The sequence below is a fragment of the Giraffa tippelskirchi genome, chromosome 1, assembly GCF_054371585.1.
Source record: "Giraffa tippelskirchi isolate mGirTip1 chromosome 1, T2T-mGirTip1v1.2.pri, whole genome shotgun sequence".
Taxonomy (NCBI): domain Eukaryota; kingdom Metazoa; phylum Chordata; class Mammalia; order Artiodactyla; family Giraffidae; genus Giraffa; species Giraffa tippelskirchi.
The window spans coordinates 493,387-516,714 of NC_137275.1; the positions used below are offsets into that span (position 1 = coordinate 493,387).

Below are 23,328 nucleotides of genomic sequence, written 5' to 3' on the forward strand. Positions count from 1 at the left end.
ACGTCTGCTGAAGTAGGACATGCTGTATTCGCTTCTAAAAGATAATCCCAAACAGCTTTCCAAAAATTCACACAAAGATAGAGGTTCATACTTCTACCAGCAGTGCAGGAGACTTGCTAAGCCTGGACAGTGTCAGCCTTTCTAGTGAGGGTGCGGAGTGTCCATGTGGCCCTGGCTCTCACCCTGTGGCATGGCAAGCGAGGCCTGCACCTTGTAGGCTCTCTGTGCCATCTGCAGCGCTTCCTGTGAGGCATAGTCAGATGTCTTGGTCACTTTCTATTAAGTGTCCTTTTCTTATTGATTTGCAGGAGTTCTTTATATATTCTGGAGATGACGCTTCTGCTGGTTACAGTCAGTTCTCAGCATTCTCAAAGTCGTGCTGTATGTGGTCCCCAGGAACTCTGACTCACCTTTCCTGGGTCATAGCGTTTTCCCTGACGGGTCACTGCAGATAAACGGCTTCACGAGAGCACTGTCGCTGGCTCGGCCGCACTGACCCCACGGGCAGCACCAGCGCGCGGCCTGGACGGAGCCCGCCCGGCACACGGGCTCCCCCATGGGGCCCGTCCGGCCTCCTGCGCACAGGTCACTGGGTGCGACGAGCTCTTGGCCGGGCCCACGAAAGCTGCAAAGTCAGCCCCAGAAGCTCGAGAGCGGAGACGCGTGCCACGGGGGCGGGAAGACGGCTCTTCAGCATAGGGTTGTGAGGGGCACCACTCCCGCAGCTCCGCGCACGCCCCTCCACGGTGCCCTCGCGGGGCCCCCAGTGCCAATGGCGCAGACAAGCGGGGTTTCAGGAGCAGGGGGGCTCGCAGAGACAGGACCCGGGAATAGTGGGAGAGGCCACGTCCACACCCTCCCCTCACCTGGCTGGCCCTCCACCCGCTCAGCGGTGAGCGGCCTTCTGTGCTTCCCTCTTGGCCAGTCGGTCAGCCTTGGCCATCTGGAGAGGGCTTCCGAATCCTGCTTGAGCACTGCGCACACCGAGGCTGCGAAGTGCCCGAGTTCCCGGAAGAGGGCAGGGCACTGCAGGCGCGTGCAGATCGCCACGTGGCCGACAGGTGACCGGGTCAGTGTGGGGCTGGGCCTGCCCAGGTTTGGGGTAGCCTGAAGTCGATAGGACCCTAAGTCAAAAAAGGCAAAATCATTTTCATAAAATTAGAAACATACTTATTCAGAATGAGAGGGAAAAAGTCACAACAAAGCAAACATGAAAAAACTCAAGAAATGGCACAAAACGTCACAAAATCTGGAAAGAGACAACTTTTACTCGTAACTGCCTGCTGCCTGACTGTGATTCTTCTTTCATCTACGGGGTTAAAAGTGTTTTTGGCTGCGCTGGCAGCTTACAGGACCTTAGTTGCCTGACCAGGGATTGAGCCCAGGCCTGGGCACTGAAAGCTCCGGGTCTTAACCACTTGACCACCAGGGAATCCCCTCAGCTGCATTTTCTTATTGTTTCTCTGACAGTATCATAGTCCAGGAAAGAGAGAGAGAATTCAGCCCCTCGGCAGAGCTGATGGGAAACCGGTGATGGCCTTGGCTTTCTCTGCGTATTTATTTCTGGTTGCGCTGCTGTTTGCGCCGTGCTCCAGCTTTCCTGGTTCTGAGGACGGGGAGGCTCTCCCATTGCAGCGGGTGGCTTCTCCCGGCGGGGGCTCAGGCTCTAGCAGCTCCGAAGCTCTGGGTCAGGAGTCGCCGCCCACAGGCTTCAGTCGCTCCGAGGCACACATATCTTCCGGACAAGGGCTCGAACCCGGATCCCTGCGTTGGCAGGTGGATCCTTATCCACTGTACGGCCAGGGGAGTCCTGTGGCTGCTATTTCACAAGAGTTTCTGCTTGACGAGTCATTACTGGTTGTATCATATGAACGGTTAAAACTGCTGAAACACCTGGAGAGAACTTTTTCAACTTCTTTCATCTGTAAGCTGGGAAGCCTCAGGGCTGTGTCCTTTCCTTGGGTCGTGACTAATCTAAAGGCCCCCGCCGATCTGACGGAGCTCCTTACGTTATGTCCTTGTCATTGGCCATCAGGGACCACGGTATCTTGTGGATGTCGGTGTTTCCTGTTACGTCAGCGGATGTTTAATCCTCTCCCAAAGCTGGTGTGATTCACGCCTTCCTGCTGGGCAGCTGCGATGGGAATTCCTGGAAGCTGTTTTCTACTCCAGGATGTCTGGCCGTGATGTCTCAAGCAAGTGGCTTCCCCACTGACCCCCAACGAATGTTCCCACAACCAACTTCCTCTTGGCCAGACCCCCAGAGTGCCCCCCAGGACCACTCAGCCAGAGGCAGCGCCCGAGAGAGCGCAGGGGCCACTGTGGTCACGCTGTCTTCATTTAGCAAGTTTAAAAAAAAATTTTTTTTGAAGGATAATTGCTTTACAGAATTTTGTCGTTTTCTGTCAAACTTCAACATGAATCAGCCATAGGTATACATATGTCCCCTCTCTTCTGAACCTCCTTCCCATCTCCCTCCCCATCCCACACCTCTAGGTTGATACAGAGCCCCTGTTTGAGTTTCCTGAGCCACACAGCAAATTCCCGTTGGCTGTCTACTTTACATATGGCATTTAGCGAATTTCACAAAGCCTTGTGGGCATGTGGCCGAGGCCCTGTGTGGACCCACCCTCCTTGGGTGCCTCTGTGCCCCCCGCCCAGTGCCACGCGGTCCCACCGCTCCGGTGTCACAGTCCCGCCTCGGCCAGCAGGAGCCCCTGCGTGTGTCCAGGCTGTGGGCAGGTCTGTGTTCCCTCCCAGTGATTGAGCCCTGTTCTTGGCATTCTGGAGCCCGTGGCCCCCTCCTCCGTCGTCAGAGCCTCAGCACGACATCTCTGTTCTAAAATTTGTGCCCAGGGTTTGTTTGCATCACATGTGGTAAAGGAATGGAGACACTGCCTCTGGAGGAAGAATTTATTATTCACATTGCTTGAGAGAAGGGGCGGCATGTCTGGAGTAGAGGTTTGGGTCAGGAGGCAGAAGCGAAAAAAGCGTGGTCCAGAGCCTTCGCGGGGGGCCGGCAGGAAGGAGCGGTGAGCAGCACAGGACCATGGAGGACATTCAGGACTGGGCGACTTGAATGATTCAGGCAGGCCTGAGCGCTGGGGTAGGCCCTCGTTGTCCAGTGGCAGCCTGGGGGTGAGGGGGGGCATATTGAGGCACCGCGTGAGTGTAGGTGAAGGGGCCGACTCGGGTGAGAGCTCTGGACCCGTCTGGGGAGGGGGTGCAGTCTGGGGGGGCAGCCTCTCCAGGACCAAGGCCCCAAAGGCCAGAGCACCAAGAACACAGTGAAAGTGACAGTCGCTCAGTCGTGTCCGCCTCTTTGCGACCCCGTGGATGATACAGTCCATGGAATCTCCAGGCCGGAATACTGGAGTGGGGAGCCGTTCCCTTCTCCAGGAAAGAAGAACGCAGGAAATAAGCGAAAATCGTCAATACAGTCAGAGATGGATGGGGGCAGATAGAAGGAAACCGTTCCTAGCTGCTTAGAGATACAGGCCAGGGCTCATTCAAGAGAGCAAACAGACTTTCGTTTAAGAGAAGGAAGAAGGGGAAAGACTGCTGGTGCTGCTGGCAGGGCCCCTGGCCCTCCTACCAGCCAGAGACAGGGACGAGAATCCTAACAGAAAAATGAACGAATAAATAAATGGAGAAGGAGGAAAGACTGAAAGGAAAAAAACCAACCTAAGGACATCGAGGGGAGAGTGAGGCCTGATTCAGCCTGTTCTTTTCCCAGGAAGATTTCAGGTGGAGGAAAACCACGCCATGCGGCAGTGGTCCCGCTGCTGAGCCCCCACACCTGAAATTCTACAGCGCCAGCACGGAGGCCTTCAGCCACCAGCAACCAGAAAGATTTCCTCTCCCGCCGCTGGCTCCACCCCCAGGGACAGCCCCGCCGCTCCAGGCTGCCCAGGGCACGGGCCTGGCCCGCGTGCCCACGACCGGAGCAGCGCGCTCCTCCAAGGAGAGACACGGGACACAAAGAGCCAACGTCTTTCAGTCTCTGTTGGGTCCGGGGGCAACGCATTTCCCCCCAGACAGCGTGGCCACCTGGGGAGCCCCCGGGACGACCTGAGTCTCAGTGCGGGCGTCCCCGGACGGACTGACGTCCCACGGGGCGGCCTCCTGCCCCGTGACAGGGCTCCTGCAGCCCCGCTGCCCCTGGCCCTAAGCCCTGGTGACGGAAAGACCCAGAGCTCAGCCCTGAGTGGCCCATTCCCACGCGATCACACTGTCCAAGCATCGCCTAAAATCCCCGCTTAGGAGTGAAGGACTTTAGGAATCTCTGGTCTCACGTGAATACAGTGAAATCCCACATGTCTCCAGGTGCACGAAGGCTATGCACCGGGTCAGGGAGAGCTTGTTCTTTCGGGCTCACACACACACATACACACACACACACACACACACACACACACACACAGGTCAGTCTCACAGCCCGGCCCCAAGGGCGCCCAGAGGGCTGAACTGAGATGCAGACGGGCCTCCTCGGGCAGGCTTCTCCAAACTCCGGTCCAGCAAGTGGGCCTCCAGGCGGGTCTCTGTCTCGTTCCAGGTCTGATCTCCCTTCATTCAAGCACCGTGGCTGACTCACCCCACACCAGCCGCTAAAGCTCTCCACTGCCCTTTCCTCTGTTAAAGGGGCGGGTTCTGGGGCTGGGCACTCGAGACGCCCTGCACGTGGGATCCTTTAATAATGCTCTTCCGCTCTCAGCCTCCCCGCGTGGGCCTGCCTCTTTTTTCTGGGATCTGTGTCCTTTGGTCTAACCGTGACTGATTAAAACAAGTCCCAAGGACAGAGTTTAGGGCAATCTTCAGGAGGCTTTCTCTCTTCAGAAGTCCCCACGGGGCCTCTTTCGTGTCAAATCTCCCCCCGTCTCCCCCCGACAAGGACATTAGGGCCCAGTCGGATAATCCAGGATCATCTCCTCACTGTAAGACCCTTAACTCAATCACAGCTGCGAAGTCCCTTCGGGGCAGCAGCTCCACTCAGGGGACAGGGCAGCCAGCTGCTCACGCACGGCTGTGCCCGTCACAACTCCTGGCGATGGTGGTCAGGGGCTTCAGTCTCAGGATCTGTCTCGAGCCTCACGAGTGCTCTCGTGTGGGGGTTGCTCTCCATCAGGTTTGCAGACAAGAGACCTTGCTGCCGCATGTCCTTCCTTCCGTGAGGATCCCTGGCCTCCTGGAAGGACACCAGTTACCATCAAGGGTGGGGGTCAGTGGTGACGAACGTCCTCGGGGCTGGACCCTCGGAAGCATCTCTTCTGACCTCACTTCAAAGCACATGTTTTGCTGGGTTTAGATGACCTGGCTGACGGCGATGGACTTAGTTCTCCTTTCCTGTCTGCTGGCTCTGGTCGCTTCTGTGGGAAGCTCAGTGCTCCTTCTTGCTGTTTGGCTCTTTGAGGTCACAGGTTCTTTTCCCCTCTAGCTGCTCTGAAGGCTCCCCCTCTGGCTTTGCCATCAGGACTTCACCTGGACGCCCCTGGGTTCTGCTGCCTTTTTTTCCCTCCGGCTATGCAGCTCGGCTTTGTGCAGTGGCTGGATGGCGTCGGTCACTCTTAGAAAGTGATCAGCGCCTCTCCATCTTCACTCCAGGGTACAACGGACAAGGGTGGACCCCGGGCAGGTTCTGCTGTCGAGGGAGGTCAATGTGGGGCCCTGAGGCCCCTCCCTGAGCCCCGTGACGTCAGGCAGAGGAAGTGAAGTGGCCCCGAAACACACAGTGTGTGTGTGCGATTCAAAGCTTAAACGCTTACACTGCTGACCCCTGCCTCCCCCAACACACAGACCGGGCTGCCCAGCTGTCCACAGAGATGTCCACGGCGCTTCTCAAAATCAGCTAGACCCTGGACCACCTCGGCTGCTTTACCACAGCGCCTCTCTCAGAAAACCACAGGTCCCCACGCTGCTCCGGCCAAGTTCCTAGGGCCAACAGCCCACCTTCCAAATGGGTCCACATCTGGTCACCTCCCAGCACGGTCCAGTCATGGCGGTTTCAGCCATAGAGCAGCCGGCTGGAGCGTTAGGCTACTTCCCAGCCCGTGGGGCGACCTTCTGAAGCCTTGACACAATCGCCAGCGCTTTCCAAGAGCTGCTCTGTGCCCACCGCACAGGAAGGGACGGAGGGGCACACACGACAGGGAGCGGGGGTGGCGGTCACGGCGCAGCCCTCGGCCTGGAGACGTGCTCCAGGTTCCGGGCTGCGAGCGCCCCCAGGCCCGGCCCGCAGCCCCACGCCCACCGCCCGGGACCGTCCCCACCCGCCATCCCGGCCGCGCTCCGGACCCGCCCCCCAGACTGACCCCGCCTGCCCGGGTCCCGCCGAGGTCCCTCCCCGCGCTGGCGGTCACGTGGCGCGCGACCCGGAGGCGGAACCGGACGGCGGGGCGTGGGCCTCGGCTCTGGATCGCGGAGCGCAGGGGCGTCTGCAGGGATCGGGGCGCTTCCGCCCCCGCGCCGCCATGCGCCCCCCGCGCCCCTCCGCCGCGCGGCTCGCCGTCCTGGGCGCGCTCTGGGCGGCGGGGCTCGCAGCCGCCGAGGCCCCGCACCTGGTGACCGTGGACGCGGCCCGCGCGCTGCGGCCCCTGCGGCCCTTCTGGAGGAGCACCGGCTTCTGGTGAGCTCCGCGCGGGGACGCCGAGGTCGCGCCTGCCCGCCGCGCGCGCACTCCTCCCAAATGGCCCGCGGCCTCGCGCCCCGCCCCGGGCCTCCGGGGGCTCCTTGTCGCAGCGGGAGCGGGCGCCCCAGAGTGAGGGGGGCCTTGGTTCCCTCCTTCCTTTCAGGCTCACCCTCACGGAGGGTCTCTCCTCTCTGTCCGCTGGCTCTGTGCCGCGTTCCCACCGGTGCGGCAGCCGTGTGCCAACTGAGCAGCTGCCCCTGCGGTCAGGGCCTGGGGCTGGTTCCAGGGGTGCCTGGTCACGGTCCCAGGGGTGCCTGGTCACACCCAGGAGTCTGAAGAGCCTGGTGGCTGCCGGGGACACCCCAGGCTGCAGGAGGGGCTGTGGCCTAGGACCGTCTCAAGGGGGCAACCCCAGCGCGTCCCACGACCCCGCAGTGGGACCTGTGCCCGTGCCTGGTGTCCCTAGAGGCCTCTGCCAGGCTTGGAACTGGTGTCTCCCCGCGGTGGGGCAGGGCTTAGGTGGGGATGTGGTCTCCCTGGGAGCCCTTGGCCGCCATAAACCTGAGGCTTCACCCAATCCTGGCATTAGGGATCAGTTTATTATGTCAGGGGCAGTAAAATTCACGGGCAGAAAGGCACATCTCATCCCCTCCCTGGGTTTGTAGGTGGGGTGTGTATGGAGGCTGCTGCACGAGACCCTCCCCTGGGGGCTGATGCTCTGCTCCCCCTTGTTTTGTGCCCAGTCCCCCACTGCCACACAGCCAGGCCGACCGGTATGACCTCAGCTGGGATCAGCAGCTTAACCTGGCCTACGTGGGTGCTGTTCCTCACGGCGGCATTGAGCAGGTTCGGACCCACTGGCTACTGGACCTCATCACAGCCAGGTGGGTGATGGAGGGGCTGAGCCGCTGGGCAGAGCCCGTGGGTGCGGTGCAGGCAAGACTGAGAGGAGGTGGCGTCTGGGCTGGAGGACAGTGCCACACGGGCCCTGGTGGGGGCCCAGGGCGGGGGACCCCTGCGCCCAGGAGCCACTGCCCTTCTGCTTCTCGGCAAAGACCCCGTGAGGGGGGGGACAGTGTGGGGCCTCCTCCCCACGGCCCCTGCCTCGGGCACAGCTGGCTTACTGCTGGAGGCCACCTTGGAGGCACAGCTGGACCCCGCAGCGGCGAGTGGGCACCCTTGCTCTGCTCGGGCTGTGCCGGGTCGCCGTGCCAGGCCCTGGCTGCAGTCACGTTGGTCCCGTCTGCCTTTGGCCCTGCGAGGCCCAGCAGGGCTGAGGTACACGGTGTGAGAGAAGCTTGGGTGTGTGCACTGCGGGGTTTCCTAGACAGAGACCCTCATGCCCCTGGCCAGAGCTGCCAGCTCTCACCAGGGGTGGAGGGGTGGAGGGGTGGGGGCTGGAGGTGCAAGAGACCGATGTCCTTTGGCACCGTGGACGCCAGGTGACTGCCCCAGGGTCCTCACTCGAGTAAGATAGGACGCCGAGTGTCAGACCGGCTCCACGGACCGTGGGCACAGCTGGGGCAGCGTCTGTCTCAGCAGCGCAGTGTGGGTCCTCGTGTGCGCTCAGCGCAGCCCTCCATCCCGTTTGGGGTTCCCTGGCTTTTCTAGGTCAGAGGAACCGGGCGATGGAAAGTGGCCGTGACGGGCGGTGGGCGTGGGGGCTGGCCACAGGCGTGGGCTCCGCTAGAGGGGGGGGTTGCCGGCTGGCAGCTCCTGGTGGCGGGCCCGGGCTGCCTGCACAGCACAGTGCACGCTGGGGAACAGCTGCCCGTCCTCGGCCGCGTGCCCCTGGTCCTCCCCGAGGAAGCCGCCTCTCCTCAGCGTGTCCGTTACCGAGGGGTTGCAGCAGGCCAGGAGCAGGCTGATGCCCAAGGCCCCATAGTCGCGATGCAGGTCCTGCAGCGTGGCCAGGCCGGCCACGTCCAGGAACAGCAGCGGGGCGCAATCGATGACCACCGCGTGGAAGCGGGTCACCGCGGGCACCAGTGAGGCCGTGCCACTCCCGGGGCCCAGGTCCCTGCCCCCCACGAGGTCTCCCTCGCCGACCCCCACCCCAGGGCCCCTCTCCTTCCTCCTAGCGACCGCGTAGCCCACGTCCAGCCCCGTGAGGCTGTACAGCGACTGCAGGAAGAAGTCCTTGTTGGCATAGTAGAGCGGCCCTGTGAAGCGGAACACCTGCACACCAGGCTCAGGGGCCAGGCCCTCGAACTCAGCCGGGTCCCCGTAGAAGCTGGAGCCCCCAGCGCGGGCGAGCAGGGCAGTGCGTGGGCGGCGGGTGCGGCCGGCCAGGCTGAGCAGCGAGAGCAAGACGCCGGCCAGGAGCCCAGCCTCGGTGCTGACCAGCACGCAGGTGGCCGCCGTGGCCACCCAGACCAGCGCGTCGGCAGGGCTGAGCCGCCACAGCCGCGGGACGTCCCGCACCTTGCACAGGGCCCCACGCAGGCTGACCAGGATGACGCAGGCCAGCACGCTCCGCTGCAAGTCCCGGAACAGGGGCGCCAGCAGCAGCAGCACGAGCAGCACCACGGCGGCGCTGACCACGCTGGACAGCTGCGTGCGGCAGCCCGTGGCCGTCTTCACCAGGCTCTTGGCCAGGGCGGCGCTTGTGGCGAAACAGTGGAAGAAGGCGGGCAGCAGGTTGCAGCAGCCCACGGCCAGCAGCTCCTGGTTGGCGCACACGGTGTAGCCGTGGCTGCGGGCAAACATTTCCGCCAGCGAGATGGAGAAAGCAGCGCTCACGAGGGCCAGGGAGGCGGCGTCCAGCGCCACCCGCCACATCAGCCCCGGGTCTGGCGCCCGCGGGGCCACAAAGCCGGTGGGTATGTCGCCCGCCACGCTAGAGCCGAAGCGCTCGTGGAACTGCCCGAGGTGGGACACGAGCGTGGCCACCACGATGACCAGCAGCTCTGTGGGCAGCGGCACCCTCAGGCGGTGCCGGAAGCGGTCCGAGAGCTCCTTGGCGGCCAGCAGCACGGCCAGGCACACCCCGCTGGTGAGCACGTCGCACAGGTTGGCCTGCCCGGCGCCGCGCAGCAGGCTCAGCCACGTGCTGACCACCAGGCCCGGGCCCCGGTGCCGCGGGACCCGCACGCCCAGCAGGTGCCGGAGCTGGGAGGTCAGGATGGTCACCGAGGCCCCCATGGCGAAGCCGTCCAGCAGCGGCTGTGAGAGGTAGGCAGACACGAAGCCCAGCCCGAGGACGCCCATGAGAACCTGTGGACGGAGCACGGCCAGGGCTGCAGGTGGACAGCCCAGCTCCTGCCCTCTCACTGCGTGTCTCCCTCGGGGACCCCACGCAAGGCGGCCTGCACACGAGTGTGCGCACACAGGACCAGCAGGCACTGGAGCACACACCACGGCCGCAGGGCTCAGCACGGTCTCACGCACGTGGACTCCGGGCGTTGGAAGGCAGCTCCCCTCTCCGACCCGTCCGCAGCACCACCGCCCTCCCGGGAGAGCTGAGGGCAGGGACTGGGGTGGCCTTTGGGAAGGGGCGATGGGTAGATGCCCTGGTCCGGGGAGGCCTCGGGAAGGCAGGCGGGCCCCAAGGTCCCATCTGGGACGGGAAGCCAGGGGGTACTCTGGGCCAGGTGGGGCAGCGAGGCATGCCTGGGCCCGGGGCCACAGCCCGCGGCCACCCGGACAGGCTCCCTGTGTGGGTGCGGGCGCAGCCCCTCACCTGGTAAACCCCGGCCACCAGCGTGAGGGCCGTGGCCACACGGATGGCGTAGCAGTCCCGCCCGCAGTCCTGCAGCCCGAGCACCAGCGTGGCAGCTGAGTCGTTGACAATGCTCCGGTTGGCCCCGGGCCCTGGACCATCCTGGGCAGGGTCGAAGCCGGCCAGCAGGAGCTCGCGGTCCACCACCTGGCCCACCATGAGGCAGAGCAGGCTGAAGATGCCCACGGAGACGTGGTGTGAGGTGCCCATGAGGAAGTAGATGAGGTTCGCGAAGAAGGATGTGTAGAGGCTGTAGATGGGCTGCAGCCCGGCCAGCAGCGAGTAGGCGATGGCCTGTGGCACCAGGATGATGCCGATGACCAGCCCGGACATGATGTCACCTGCCAGCGCTTCCTGGGGCCGGTACTGGCGGAGCCAGCGGATGGCGGGGAACAGGGCCTGCAGCTGCGCCCAGGCGCCCTGCAGGCTGCAGGCGCAGCTCCGCCGCAGCCCGGCCTTCAGGGCCTTGCGCAGGCCTGGGGGCGGCGGGGGGCACCGACGGACCAGCACCAGCCTCCCGCCCTGCTCCATGTACTCGGGGGACGCTTCCATCGTGGGGCACCGGGCCCCCCAGGATAACCTGCAAACAGGGCGGAGGTGGGCGTCACCCAGGCCGTCAGGGTCAGGGGTCCTTGTGGGAGCCAGACGCGCGGCCCAACTGGGCCCCCTGTGCACACACAGCCCCACCGGCCCGTGCCCACACTAGAGGCTGCTCCACCCGCTGTCTGGACTTGCGCACATGGCCCTGCTGGCCCGGGCCGGCAGCTGGAGCCCTGCAGAGGCTGGAGACCCGAGTCTAAGCTGCAGCAGCGCCTGCCGCGGCCAGTCCTCGGGCAGACGTCCTGCACGTGCGGTGCAGCTGGGGGGGGGAGTGGGGCAACGCGCTCGTCGCCCGCCAGGGGGTCCTGGACAGCAGGCCCCCTTTCCCAGTGCAAGTTAACGCTGCTGGGTTCTGGCTCAGACCACACAGGCACAGTGCGAAGCGTGTGCCGACCATCCTTGCGGTCCAGAGGGCAGCCTGCCGCCCAGGTCCAGCCCAACCTGCCCTGTGCTCGGCAAGCACCGGGGCACTGTTCCCAGCTGCACTGAGGGCCCTCCGGACTTCCACTCCTGACGTCCCCCTCATGACGGTCTCTGCCCCCCAGAGCCTGGTCACGCCGGCACAGCGCGCACTGGCCTGGGACCCGGGGCGGCCCTGCGTGTGGTGGACGGGGGCAGGCCCAGGCCTGCTGTGCGGCGGACGCGGCCCCTGGGGGCTCACAGGGCAGGCCTGCCCTTTGGGGGTGTCAGGCGAGCGCACCACTTGGGGGCCCCTGGACACCCTGAGCTCAGCCAGAATTCCGGGGTCCACGGCGTCGGTTGAGGACTCTTGAATGCCTGGGAGTCCACAAAAGAAACCTCGGAATTGGGCCTTGCTGCTCTCCAGATGGGGCGCTGACCTCTGCTGTGGCCAGGTGGTCCAGAGCCCCCGCTGTCCTGCAGCAGGCCCCCGGGGGCTCTTACCGGAGGGACCCCCTCCCAGGCTCGGCGGGTCGTTCAGGCCTGGCGCATCTGTCCCAGGGACCCTCCGGCTCACTCCGCGGGTGGGGCGTGCGGCGGTGGGCTCAGGCTGAGCTGGCCCGCGCTGAGTGGCAGGCAGTGGTCTGTGCTCAGCATCTGACTGCCCAACTTGCTGGGCTTGCAGTTAAATCATTTACTCCAGAGACTGCTGAGTCACAGGTTTCCCCAAGATGAGCGTTACCTGAGCGGCTAATCCGGGGAGTTGTTCTGTAACCAGAAACTCAGAGAATGACAATTGTGTGGGCCTTTCATAAGCTTCCAGCCTCCCAGGAGCAGGGCTCCAGGTGTGGACAGGGCGGCTGGGTTGGGGGTGGGGGGAGCAGCCAGCGGGTGAGCCCTCGGCTCGGGGCCAAGTCCACGACTTCCAGGACCTGGAACGTGGGCAAGGATGGGGACCTGCGGGAAGGATGCGTCCCCCAGTGCCGTGCTGGACGTCCTGTCTTCCAGGAGGTGGGTCTGGTCTGTGCCAGAGCTGGCTGGGCCCCGGGCAGACACGGCCTGGCTTCTGCTCTGGGTCCTTGTGCAGCGCAGGCACGAGGCCGCTGAGCGTGCGTGTGTAAGGCCGTGGACTCGAGGGCTGCCGGAATCGAGATTCAATAACCTGCCGAGCGTGTCCTTCCTGCTGTGGGGGCAGGGGTCTTGGGTCTGCCCTCTGGAGCCCAACCCCCTGGCTCTTAGCCAGGTGCTGACCTTGTGTTGAGGGCGGGTGCCTGGCCTCACCACACCTCCATCCGCTCCTCCAGGTGGTGGGACCTGCCTCTTGGGGCCAGTGTGAAGGTAAACGGTCGCTCTAGACAACTACCCTCATGTTCCCCACACAGTAAACTGAGTGTGCTGCTGCTTTAAAGGTTACTCAGAACCTCAGTTCTCCCACCTTGAAAAGGAACAGGTGGGTGTCTGAGGAGCAGCGTGGGGAGAGGAGCATGTCTCCTGGGTCGGGAGCGTCCTCCATTCCGGGGGGCGGGCCGGGGTCGCTGTGATGGGGCTGCTGTCCCCCGAGGCCCCGGGTGATGGACGGGAGCTCTGCCCAGGTTCCTATCATGCTCGGCCTCACTCTGGGACCTCCCCCCAGAGCCCCCTGAAAGGTGTGCCCCATTCTCATGTCCACAGCCTGGCTGGGGAAGACCGGGGCCCCAGGTGGGGGCAAAGATGGGGGTGGAACCCCAGGATGGGCGGGGGGAGCGCCCGAGAGCAGGAGGCTTCCCCACACCTGCAGAAGCGGGCAGTGTGGTCAGGGCCCAGGCACTCAGCTAGAGACAGAATCCTTGCCCTTGAGGACTCTGCCAGAGCCTGGGCCACCCCAGTGCACCCCTCCCACCCCAGCATGCCCCCTCCCACCGCCCAGAGTCCTGCCCAGGGCCCACTCGGCCCTAGCAGGGAGCTGTTTGCCCAAGGATGTGGTTTATTTACAGGAGCCACTGGCCAGCAAGCAGGCAGGATGAGTCACAGCTGCCCAGGGGCAGATAAGAGCCCTCTCTGGGCTGGAGAGAGCGCAGCCACCGGGTCACAGCGCTTATCTTATCTTCCAACCTGGCTACCAGCAGTGCGGGAACTGCCACATGGGCAGAGGTGGAGCTGGGGGGCTCAGCCTGTGGAAGGGGTGCTCCGCCCACCCTGGGAGTCTCCTTGGGTGGGAGTAAGGCCCAGGCTGTGCACACAGGGGTCCCTGAGTGCGAGGAGCAGCGGTGGTGGGATGTGATGGGCCAGGGAGCTGGTGCAGGGAGGGGAGGGGAGCCTGGAGGCGGGGAGGGCGTTCTGGGGACTGACCACGCGTGGAGCGTGCTGGGGGCTGGGCAGGTGGAGACGCTCCCGGAGGGCTGGCCTGGCTGTCGTGGTGGTGGCGTTGAGCCTTCTACTCCCCCAGCCCCTGCGTCTAAGCAAGTGAGGAGATACAGCTGAGGCTTCACTCCTTTCCTTGGAGAGACCGGCAGGACCTCGGGGCCTGAGTCGCACCCCCACCAGCCACTCTGTACTTTGAGGCCCGTGTTCTTCACGCTGTGGTCTGAGCGGGAACACAGACACGGCCTTGGGGCCCGGGGCCTTGCTGGCTGAAGCCCACTGCAGACTTTTCTGCGCGGGCAGGAGACAGCAGGGCCCTGGCACGTGGATGGACTGCAGAGGGCACGGGGTCCCCCGCACCTCAGCCTGCGGGAACTGCCCTCCGTTTGCCTCCTCCAATCCTGTGCACACAGTTGTTTCTTTAATACTGGTCCTTAAATCACTGTCTCCATAGCTGAGTTCACGTATCTGGAAAGGAGCTTTGTATCCCTACGGCACGTGAAAAGAGCCAGCCCATCCTCATCTCCAGGGCGCGCAGCTCGCGGTTCCTCTCCCACCCGCCCAGTCTGCCTGGCGGTCCCTCGCAGCCCCCGGCCCGGACTGCGCTTCCCGGCCTCCGCGCTGGGCGCTCTCGGCCCCGCCCCGCGCACTTGCCCACGCCGGCCCCGCACGTCCCACCCGCACCGAGTAGGGGCGGCCCGGGCCCCCGCCGCGTGCATTTCCACCCACGCTCTGCCCCTCGTCCCCTCCCACGAGTGCGCCCCCACTCCGCACCGCCCCCCAAGCCGAGCAGCCCCGGCCCCACCCTGCGCCCCCGCCTGCCAGCGCATCCCTTCCCGCACCAGCCGAGGAGCACCCCCACCCGGCGTCCCCCCTCTTCCACGAACGAGGCCTGGGCCCCGCCCCGCGGACGCGAGCACTCACCGGGCCTGGGCGCCGCCCGCCGGGTCCTCGCGGGGCACGCGCTCGGGCAGAGAGGGGCGGGGGCGAGCTCGGTGCCGCCGGGCTGGCCGCCTGCGCGGTGAATGAAACCGTTGTGCAGCCGCTGCTGTGCGCCCGCCGCGGCCTGGCCCCCTTGCAGGAGCGGAAGGCGACCCCTCCTGTGCCTCCCACCCAGGGCGGCAGGGTGGAGAGGCGTTGGGGTGACTGCGTCGGTGACCCCGGCCTCTGTAGTGGGGCGCTGGGCTGGGCGGCGCGCTGCAGCGCTGGCTCAGCCCTCTCGCTGGCTTTGATCGCTCCCATTCCTTCCCCAGCGGGGGCTGAGACGGATGGAGACCTGGGCACCAACAGCGGGGCCCAAGGGCCGCCCCCCCCCAGTGTTGGGTCTTCTGGTTCCCGAGGGGCAAGTGTCCCGATCCCCGGGGCATTTCCGGAGACCGCAGCCGGACGGGTAGGCGGACTCTCAGGTCCGCTCGGAGTGATGGGCTGGCATCGGCCCTGCGGCTGGGGCTCCCCTAGCGGCACCCTGCTGGCTCGGGACTGGAGCGCGGGAACAGCATTTACCCGAGGCCTGCCGCCCTAGCGCCGTTGGGATCCGCAGAGAGGGCCGGGCACCCGCGCCTCAGCGTCACCCACCCCCACCTGCGGGACTTTGGAACCTGTCCCCTGCCGCGCACTTAATTTTTACCCTATCGATTAAGGTTTTTTCCGTTTGCTGCTGAGTGTGACCTTTGGAGGGGGGGAGGGGCGGATCGCCGCTGCGCGCGTGCCGTGGGGCTGGCCCCCCGGAGGCGGGAAGACCCGGCCTGACCGGAGCCGGAGGCACCTGGGTGGTGGTGGCTCGGCCTTGACTTTGTGTAGAGAAGGGGGGGAGGCCGGAGGCCCCGGAGGGAGGTGCTGACTTGCCCAAGTGCTTGCTCTCCCTCTGGAGCTCAGCACTGGTCAACCCAGACTGGTGTGAGACGGACCAGAGCAGATAGGGGCCGGTTCCCCCGGGCGTCCCCCTCGCCCCTCCACCACCGCCGCCGGGCGTGGGAGGGACCCGCTGGGGACGCAGCTGCACCCCCGGCTCCGATCTGGACCCGGCGGGCCTCAGACCCGCTCTGCTCTGCCCACCCTGCAAGCCTTGGTGTGACCACCGGGCACCGGATCCCTTGGCCAGTCCCCGAGCCGGTTCACCTCGGCTGCTCACCTCCGCGCCACACCAGCACGCCAAGGCCCATCTTACTCTGAGCTTGCCCCGGCCCGCTGCAGCCGCCCCGCACCCGGGCCTCCAGCGAAACCCCTTGGTTGGTCTCCCCTCCTAGCTTGCCCTCAGCACATGCTGCCCCTTCACCTCCTACACCCATCCGCTCCAGCTCCGTCCTGTACCTCCACACCACCACCCAGAACTGTGGTTTGGGGGTGATTATGTCAGTGTAGGTCCAAAAACTGTAACAAATGTCCCACTCTGGGAGTCGATTATGGGGGGAGCTGTGCCTGTAGGGCAGCAGGGGGAAATGGGAGTCTCTACTGCCCTCTCCTTTTGCTGTGAATCCGAAGTGGGCTAAAAAAGTTAAGCCTCAAAAACCTATGAAGGAAATAAAAGGGGCTCACATTGCTTCTCAGAGTGGGAAGAGGAGGGGTGCTGTCCACGGTGCCGCTCAGAGGGGGGAGGGGACAGGGGTACTGTCCATGGTGCCTGAAAGGGTGCAGAGGGGGCAGGTACACTGTCCACGGTGCCCCGCAGAGGGCGATGGGGCTGGGAGGCTGTGGCCAGATTGTCTCCCAGAATGGGGGAAGGGCAGGGGTGCTATGTCCACAGTACCTCTCCAAGTAGAAGCGGGCGGTAGTACTGTCCATGGTACCTCTCACAGTGGGAAGGAGCGGGGTACTGTATTCATGGTACCTCTCTGAGTGGGAAGGAGCAGGGTACTGTGTCCCCAGCACCTCTCTGAGTGGGAGGAGCAATGGTACTGTATTCATGGTACCTCTCAGAGTGGGAAGGGGTGGGGTACTGTGTTCATGGTACCTCTCAGAGTGGGAAGGGGTGGGGGTACTGTGTCCACAGTACCTCTCACAGTGGGAGGGGGTGGGAGTACTGTGTTCACATTACCTCACAGTGGGAAGGGGCAGGGGACCTGTCCATGGTACCTCTCCGAGTGGGAAGGGGGGGTACTGTGTCCACAGTACCTCTCAGTTGGGAGGGCACAGGGGTGCTGTGTCCACAGTATCTCACAGTGGGAGGGCGCAGGGGTCCTGTGGAGCCAGACCCAGGCCCCTGGCCCCAGGAGGTGCAGGATCTGGCAGTGCAGCGTCCTGCCAGGCCCACCACACAGCTTCCCCCTTCACTGTGAGCTGTCTTGCTCTCCCTCCTCCATCCTGTGGTAACTTTTCCAAAAGAACTGCCTGCCCCTTCCCACTCTGAGCCCCAGGCTGTTCTGAGCTCCTGAAGGCTGAGGGTGGGCTTCCAGTACAGACACACTCGTGCATACGAAGCTGTGAGTGACTACCAGGCTTACATAGTTATCTTCTCAGAGGAGAAAGGCCAGTTGCGTCTGGAGCCTAGTCCTGCAGGGCGCCCTGCCGGTTCCCGAGCTGCTTGAGTGTGGCTGCCGTCTCAGCCCCCGGCCCACCTCCCCCACCCTGACACTGAGGGTCGTTCCACAGGGGGCTGGCTGGTCAGGGCCTGCACTACAACTTCACCCACCTGGATCGGTACCTGGACCTTCTCAGGGAGAACCAGCTCGTCCCAGGTAAGCTGCCATGTCGCCCTGGCGCCGCTGGCCTCCCCATCTCCCCTTGGCCTGGTTCTTCTGGGTCCTCGGGGCTGCCTCTGTGCCCGCCTGGCCACGCCAGGCAGGTGAGCGGTGGGATGCCACCCTCGTTGCTGCAGGCTTTGAGCTGATGGGCAGCCCCTCAGGACGCTACACCGACTTCGAGGACAAGCAGCAGGTGTTCGAGTGGAGGAACCTGGTCTCCCTCCTTGCCAGGAGATACATCCGTGGGTGGGGGGCATGCCCTGCGGGGACGGGGCGGGCACTCCTGGGGAGGCTGCCCTCCGTCCCACCCTCCAGCCTGGTCTTCTCATGAAGTCATGGAGCCAGGGCCTCCTGAGCAGGGAGGGGCCGGGCGGTGGGGGGGTCTGGCGAGCTCCTGGGGACCCAGACCCTCCCACCACATCCAAAGCTCCCACCCCTGGTTGCCCCTCCCTGGAGGGCTCCATGAGCTGGTGACACTGCCCCAGAGGAGGGGTCCTCTTGCCACAGCGAGGACCCTCTGCAGGTCGGTATGGCCTCGAGCACGTTTCCAAGTGGAATTTTGAGACGTGGAACGAGCCAGACCACCACGACTTTGACAACGTGTCCATGACCTTGCAAGGTGGGTGGGCCGGCCTCTTGGGGTCCCACGGATCCGCGAGGGGTTGGCAGCGGGTCCCTCTGGCCCGGAGGTGTGGACTCTGTGTCTTTCTCATCCAGGCTTCTTGAACTACTACGACGCCTGCTCTGAGGGTCTGCGAGCAGCCAGCCCGGCTCTGCGCCTGGGCGGCCCTGGAGACTCCTTCCACCCGCCGCCGCGCTCGCCGCTCTGCTGGGGCCTCCTGGGGCACTGTAACAACGGCAGCAACTTCTTCACCGGGGAGGTGGGCGTGCGGCTGGACTACATCGCCCTGCACAAGAAGGTACGGCCCGACCCCCGCCCTTCCGCCCCCGCCCGCGGCCCCTCCGCGGCCCTCCCAGAGGTGCTCAGGCTGCCGCTCGCAGGGCGCGGGCAGCTCCATCTCCATCCTAGAGCAGGAGGTGGCAGTCGTGCAGCAGATACAGCGGCTCTTCCCCAAGTTCGCGGACACCCCCATTTACAACGACGAGGCGGACCCGCTGGTGGGCTGGTCCCTGCCGCAGCCCTGGAGGGCGGACGTGACCTACGCGGCCATGGTCGTGAAGGTGGGCCCCACCCCACCCCCGGGAGCCCCGGGTAGAAGGGGCGGGCGCCCCACCGGCGCGGTCCCAGCCGCCCCGACGTCTGCAGGTCATCGCGCAGCACCAGAACCTGCTGCTGGCCAATGCCAGCTCGGCCATCCGCTACACACTCCTGAGCAACGACAACGCCTTCCTGAGCTACCACCCGCACCCGTTCTCCCAGCGCACGCTCACCGCGCGCTTCCAGGTCAATGACACACGCCCACCGCACGTGCAGCTGCTGCGCAAGCCGGTCCTCACAGCCATGGCGCTGCTGGCCCTGCTGGGTGAGCGGCGGGCCGCCCCACGCCGCCTGCTGCGAGAGCCGGGAGGGACGCGGCCTCGGTTGGACAGGGATGTCTCCCTAGGCCAGGAGTAGCCTGTGCAAAGGCCTGCGGGCCGGCGGACCCTGCCATGGAGCAGGGAACTCTTCTCTCGTCCCTCTTCCCCGGTTCCTGGCTCACGGAGCCGCGGAGGTTGTGGTGTGGCCGGGAACCTCCTGCGGAGGGCGAATGGTGGGAAGCCCGGCCCTGGGAGGGCATAGCGGCCACGACCCCCGTGTTGACCGCCCCCCCCCCAATCCCGCCCCCGCATGCCTGGCAGACGGCGAGCAGCTCTGGGCTGAGGTGTCGCGGGGCGGCGCGGTGCTGGACAGCAACCACACGGTGGGCGTCCTGGCCAGCACCCACCACCCCACTGGCCCGGCCGACGCCTGGCGCGCCACGGTGCTGGTCTACGGGAGCGATGACACCCGCGCCCACGCCAACCGCACGGTCCCCTTGATTCTCAGCCTGCACGGGGTGCCCCCGGGCCCCGGTGAGTAGGGGTCGCGGGGAGGGGACCCCGGCCCTGGGGCGGGCGGGGCCTGGAGGAGGCGAGGCGCGGCCCCAGCATCTGGCTCCGCAGAGGTCGTCTTTGTCCAGCTCTACGTGGACAACTGGCTCTGCAACCCCTACGGCGAGTGGCGGCGCCTGGGCAGGCCGGTCTTCCCCTCGGCAGAGCAGTTCCGCCGCATGCGCGCGGCCGAGGTCCGCAGAGAGGGGGAGGGGCGGGGGAGGGGCGGGGCGCCTCCTGAAGTCTGAGGGTCCCGAGCGCCCGACTCTGTCCCCAGGACCCGGCGGCCGTGAAGCCGCGCCCCTTCCCCAGCAGCGGCCGCCTGACGCTGCGCCCTCCGCTCGCTGCGCCCGCGCTGCTGCTGGTTCACGTGTGCGCGCGCCCCGAGGAGCCGCCGGGCCAGGCAAGTGGCCGCCGCCCCCCCCACCGCCCGGGGCGCCCCCGCCCCGCCAACCCTTCGCTTCGCTCCCCCAGGTGACTGGGCTCCGTGCTCTGCCCCTGACCCGCGGGCAGCTGCTTTTGGTCTGGTCGGATGAGCGTGTGGGCTCAAAGTGCGTGAGTGCGGTCACCGCCCCTACCCCTGCCCCTCCACCCCGCCTCAGCCCCCAGGTCCTCCCCGCTGCAGGGCCCGAGCGCCCCTCGGGCTGCCCCCCGCAGGATATATCTGCGTCCCCCACATGCTCACTGCCCCCACTGTTGGCACCAATGCCCATGACTCTGCACCTGTCTGATGTAGAGTGGGGGCGCTTTCAGGGGACCTCTGCCCCTGACGCTTGCGGTCCAGCCCTCTCCTCCCAGCCAGGGTGGCTCTTGTCACTGCAGGGAGAGTGCTCCGGGCCTGGGAGGGAAGGGGGAAGATGAGCTCTGCGCCGCCCCTTCTGCAGCCCCCCCGGACCCCAGCCCTGGTCTGACCTCCCAGGTGCCTGTGGACCTATGAGATCCAGTTCTGCCCGGAGGGTGGGGTGTTCGTGCCCATCAGCAGGAAGCCTTCGACTTTTAACCTGTTCGTGTTCAGCCCAGGTGTGCCTGCCACCTCAGCACAGTCCCTGGGGGGAGTGAGGTGGTCCAGGGCCTTTTGACGCCTGGAGCTTGGGGGGATAAGAGGGGTTCAGGCTGCAGACCAGCATGTACCTCTGTGTCCGCAGACACAGCTGTGGTCTCCGGCTCCTATCGGGTTTGTGCTGTGGACTACTGGGCCCGGCCAGGCCCCTTCTCCAGCCCTGTGCGGTACCTGGAGGCCCCTGCCTCTTGACGGCCTCTGCTACCCAGCTACTGGGCCTGTGCTGACCGTGAGCCTGGGTGGCCAGGAGCCAGGCTGGGCCCAACTGCCAACAGCCTGCCAGCCAGTCCTCCCCTCTGTTGGTCCCCTCCCGCCCCTCACTCACCCCCTTAAAGTGCCTTGCTGCACACGGTCTTGGGGACAGCCTTCATGGTGGGCACCAGGGCCACGCAGCCTGGCTGGAGCACAGCCATCCCCGCCGGCCCACCAGAGGCCTCTGCCTGCCCGTGGGAGCCGGGAGTCCACTCGAGTGGGATGCGGACAGTGTGAGTTGCTGCTGGGGTGCCCGCCCTGCCTGTCTGGGGTTTCTGTCGTCACCACTGTGTGCGGCGGGCCCACCGTGTCCCCTGGAGGGCGGGACCTGAGGCTCTGCCAGGAGGGGGTGGCCTGGGCAGGACAGAGCCCAGAGGGGTCCCGCTTCCTGAGGCCCAGCCAGACTGCCCCCTGCACTCCCACGGGCGGGGGTTTCCAGGCTGCCTGGGCCAGACTGTCCAGCAGAGGGAGAGGCTGACGGCGTCTACTCCTGCAGCCGTCTGGGCTCCTTATCTGGTCCCAGGAGGAGACAGATGGCCTGTCCAGATGAGGACAACCCAGGGACTGGGGGTGGACGTGTGGGCAGAGGGCAGGGAAGCCACAGGGGTGGTGCGGAACCCTGGGGCTCCTCCCCACCCCACCTGCGTCCCAGGACAGAGGGAGCCTGCGCAAGGTGTGGAGAGGCCCCTGGTGAGGAGAGGAGCCCGCCCAGCAGAAGTGGGCCCGACCCCACCCTCCTGCCTGCTGCCCTCCCTGAGCCGCCTGGGCTCGGGGCGGGGGTGCAGGCCTGGCCAGGCGGATGGAGGACAAGGCCTGGTCGTCCCCCCGCCCACCCTGGAACCCCTCTGCACTGTCCACATGGAGCACGCGGGCATCCAGGCCCACCAGCAGCCTTGTCCTGGGCAAAGGTGTTGGTTTGGCCGTTGTCCCTGAGAACCCCAAGATCAGCGCCCGTCCCCCTGCCTCAGGGCTTGGCGCCCAGGGCCCCGCTGTACCATACAAAGGGCTCCGGGCAGGGCTCACACTGCAGACCCCTCCCCTCGTGTCCTGAGAGCGGAGCCGGAGGCGGGGCCGGCAGGAATGCTTCCTCCCAGGCCGCGCTGCTGGCCTTGCAGGCGGCCGCCTGCCCCCCACGTCCCCGCCCCGCTGTCCGTTGGCGAGCGTCTGCGCCCTCATCTTTCATGGACACCACATGGGGTCAGGGCTCACCCTCGGGACCTCATTTCAGCTGCCTCTTTAAAGGCCCCCGCTCCAAACAGCACTCACCTTCCAAGATCCTGGGGGTAAGGACATCAGTGTTTGAACTGGGTGGGGGGCAGTTTGCCTGCAGCAGGCCCTGACCCTGTTCTCTGTGGCGGGAACACCTCACCCCAGCATTAAAGCAGCCTCTTCACTTGCTGGCTCAGTGGCCTGAGGACCCTGATGGTCAGGGGCCCTCTCAGCTCTCAGCGCCCTGGGAGGGGTACTGGGCTCCGGGGTTCCTTCCTCAGACACCATGCACCCCACCTACCCTCCATGGAGCAGAGATCACCCTCTGCCCCTCCTTCCGGGCAGGGAGCAATGGCCCAGGCTCCTCCTCAGTCTCCCAGCAGGAGCCCGCTGCCGCCTTGCCACTGGGAAGATGGCCCCTCCTTCGGAGACAGGTGTGGCTCTGTGGCCGTCAGCGGGGATTCGGCCCTGGCCCCTGGGTCTCGGTCAAGCCCTGGCTGTCTCCAGGGCAAGTCACCGTCTCCACTCTGATCGTGGCTGGCATGTCCTCACCCTCCGACCGTGTTTTGGTCCTTGCTGGTTCGGGGTTGGGCTGGGAACCGGGCTGAGAGTTCTGGAAGGCCACGTCCTTGTCCCCTGCACAGCCTCCATCGTCCCCGCTGCTGCGGCCACTGTGCATATGTGCCGTGGAATGGCCTCGGGGCGGCAGAAAGAGGCTGCCCTGCTCTGTGGTAGGGGTCACTTCCTGGACCCGAGCAGCCTTCCTGCGGAACGCAGCGCCCTCTCTGCCCCTCTCCCCAGGCGTTTGTCCCCAGGTGTCCCATCTTCGTCATCCTGGGTCTGGCCCACTGGCTGCCCTGTTGGACGTGGCCTGCTGGAGCCGGACGTGCACCTCCGTCCTGCGCGTGCAGAGGCGCCAGTGGGCATGTGTCCTCGGACCACCCTCCAGGGCCACGGGAGGCTCCCAGAGCAGACCCACGTGGCGGGGGGGAGCCTCTGGGTCACACGTCCTGCTTCCAGATGCACGGGGCCTGGGCTCTGGGACTCATGCTTCAGACACTGGCTTCTCACTGGCCCTGGGGTCGTGTCCCTCGGTAAATGGGTCTGGAGCCGCCCCGGAGCTGCTTTTCAAGAGCAGAGTTGGTCCTGACCGAGGAGGAGGCAGCCATCTTCCAGGATGCCGGGTTCTGGACCAGAGCACTTGCCGGGGGCTGGCCTTAGATGCTCCTGCCGGCGGGGCCCTTGCGGGCCGTCCACCCATGGGGCGGTGGCCTGTGTCGTGCCTGGCCAGCACGCCCGTGGCCCAGGGGACGGGTCGGAACCGCATGTGTGGGTGCAGCGTGTGCTGCACCCTACCCCGAGTCCTACCAAGTGCTGGGCTCCCAGAAGTGGTCCTAGAGCAGGACAGCAC

At 65.5% G+C, this 23,328-nt stretch overlaps 2 protein-coding genes and 1 long non-coding RNA gene across 9 annotated transcripts; 1 reads left to right on the forward strand and 2 right to left on the reverse strand.

The window, feature by feature from the left end:
- Positions 1 to 2,899: 2,899 nt before the first annotated feature.
- On the reverse strand, positions 2,900 to 6,365 carry LOC145541347 (uncharacterized). Its single transcript, XR_014078948.1, has 2 exons — positions 4,595 to 6,365; positions 2,900 to 3,132 (listed from the first exon to the last, which is right to left on the reverse strand). It is a non-coding gene; the product is annotated as an uncharacterized LOC145541347 (long non-coding RNA).
- A 17-nt stretch (positions 6,366 to 6,382) lies between these two features.
- Positions 6,383 to 22,101, forward strand: IDUA (alpha-L-iduronidase). Of its 7 annotated transcripts, none has more exons than XM_081577524.1 (14): positions 6,383 to 6,622; positions 7,369 to 7,509; positions 17,274 to 17,359; positions 17,500 to 17,607; positions 17,889 to 17,984; positions 18,083 to 18,285; positions 18,368 to 18,547; positions 18,633 to 18,849; positions 19,166 to 19,378; positions 19,469 to 19,590; positions 19,674 to 19,799; positions 19,871 to 19,947; positions 20,316 to 20,416; positions 20,542 to 22,101. In XM_081577524.1, the coding sequence occupies exons 1-14, from the start codon at positions 6,468 to 6,470 to the stop codon at positions 20,646 to 20,648; spliced, it is 1,932 nt and encodes a 643-aa protein (XP_081433650.1). In that variant the 5' UTR covers positions 6,383 to 6,467; the 3' UTR covers positions 20,649 to 22,101. The 7 variants fall into 7 exon arrangements, 6 of the variants coding, with proteins under 6 accessions (XP_081433650.1, XP_081433660.1, XP_081433670.1 ...); XM_081577534.1 differs by having other exon boundaries at positions 18,401 to 18,547; XR_014078940.1 differs by lacking the exon at positions 19,469 to 19,590 and having other exon boundaries at positions 18,401 to 18,547.
- SLC26A1 (solute carrier family 26 member 1) lies at positions 7,206 to 15,242 on the reverse strand. Its single transcript, XM_081577593.1, has 4 exons — positions 15,189 to 15,242; positions 14,610 to 14,699; positions 10,308 to 10,926; positions 7,206 to 9,841 (listed from the first exon to the last, which is right to left on the reverse strand). Exons 3-4 carry the CDS (start codon positions 10,896 to 10,898, stop codon positions 8,312 to 8,314), a joined length of 2,121 nt encoding a protein of 706 aa, XP_081433719.1. The 5' UTR covers positions 10,899 to 10,926; positions 14,610 to 14,699; positions 15,189 to 15,242; the 3' UTR covers positions 7,206 to 8,311.
- Positions 22,102 to 23,328: the final 1,227 nt, after the last annotated feature.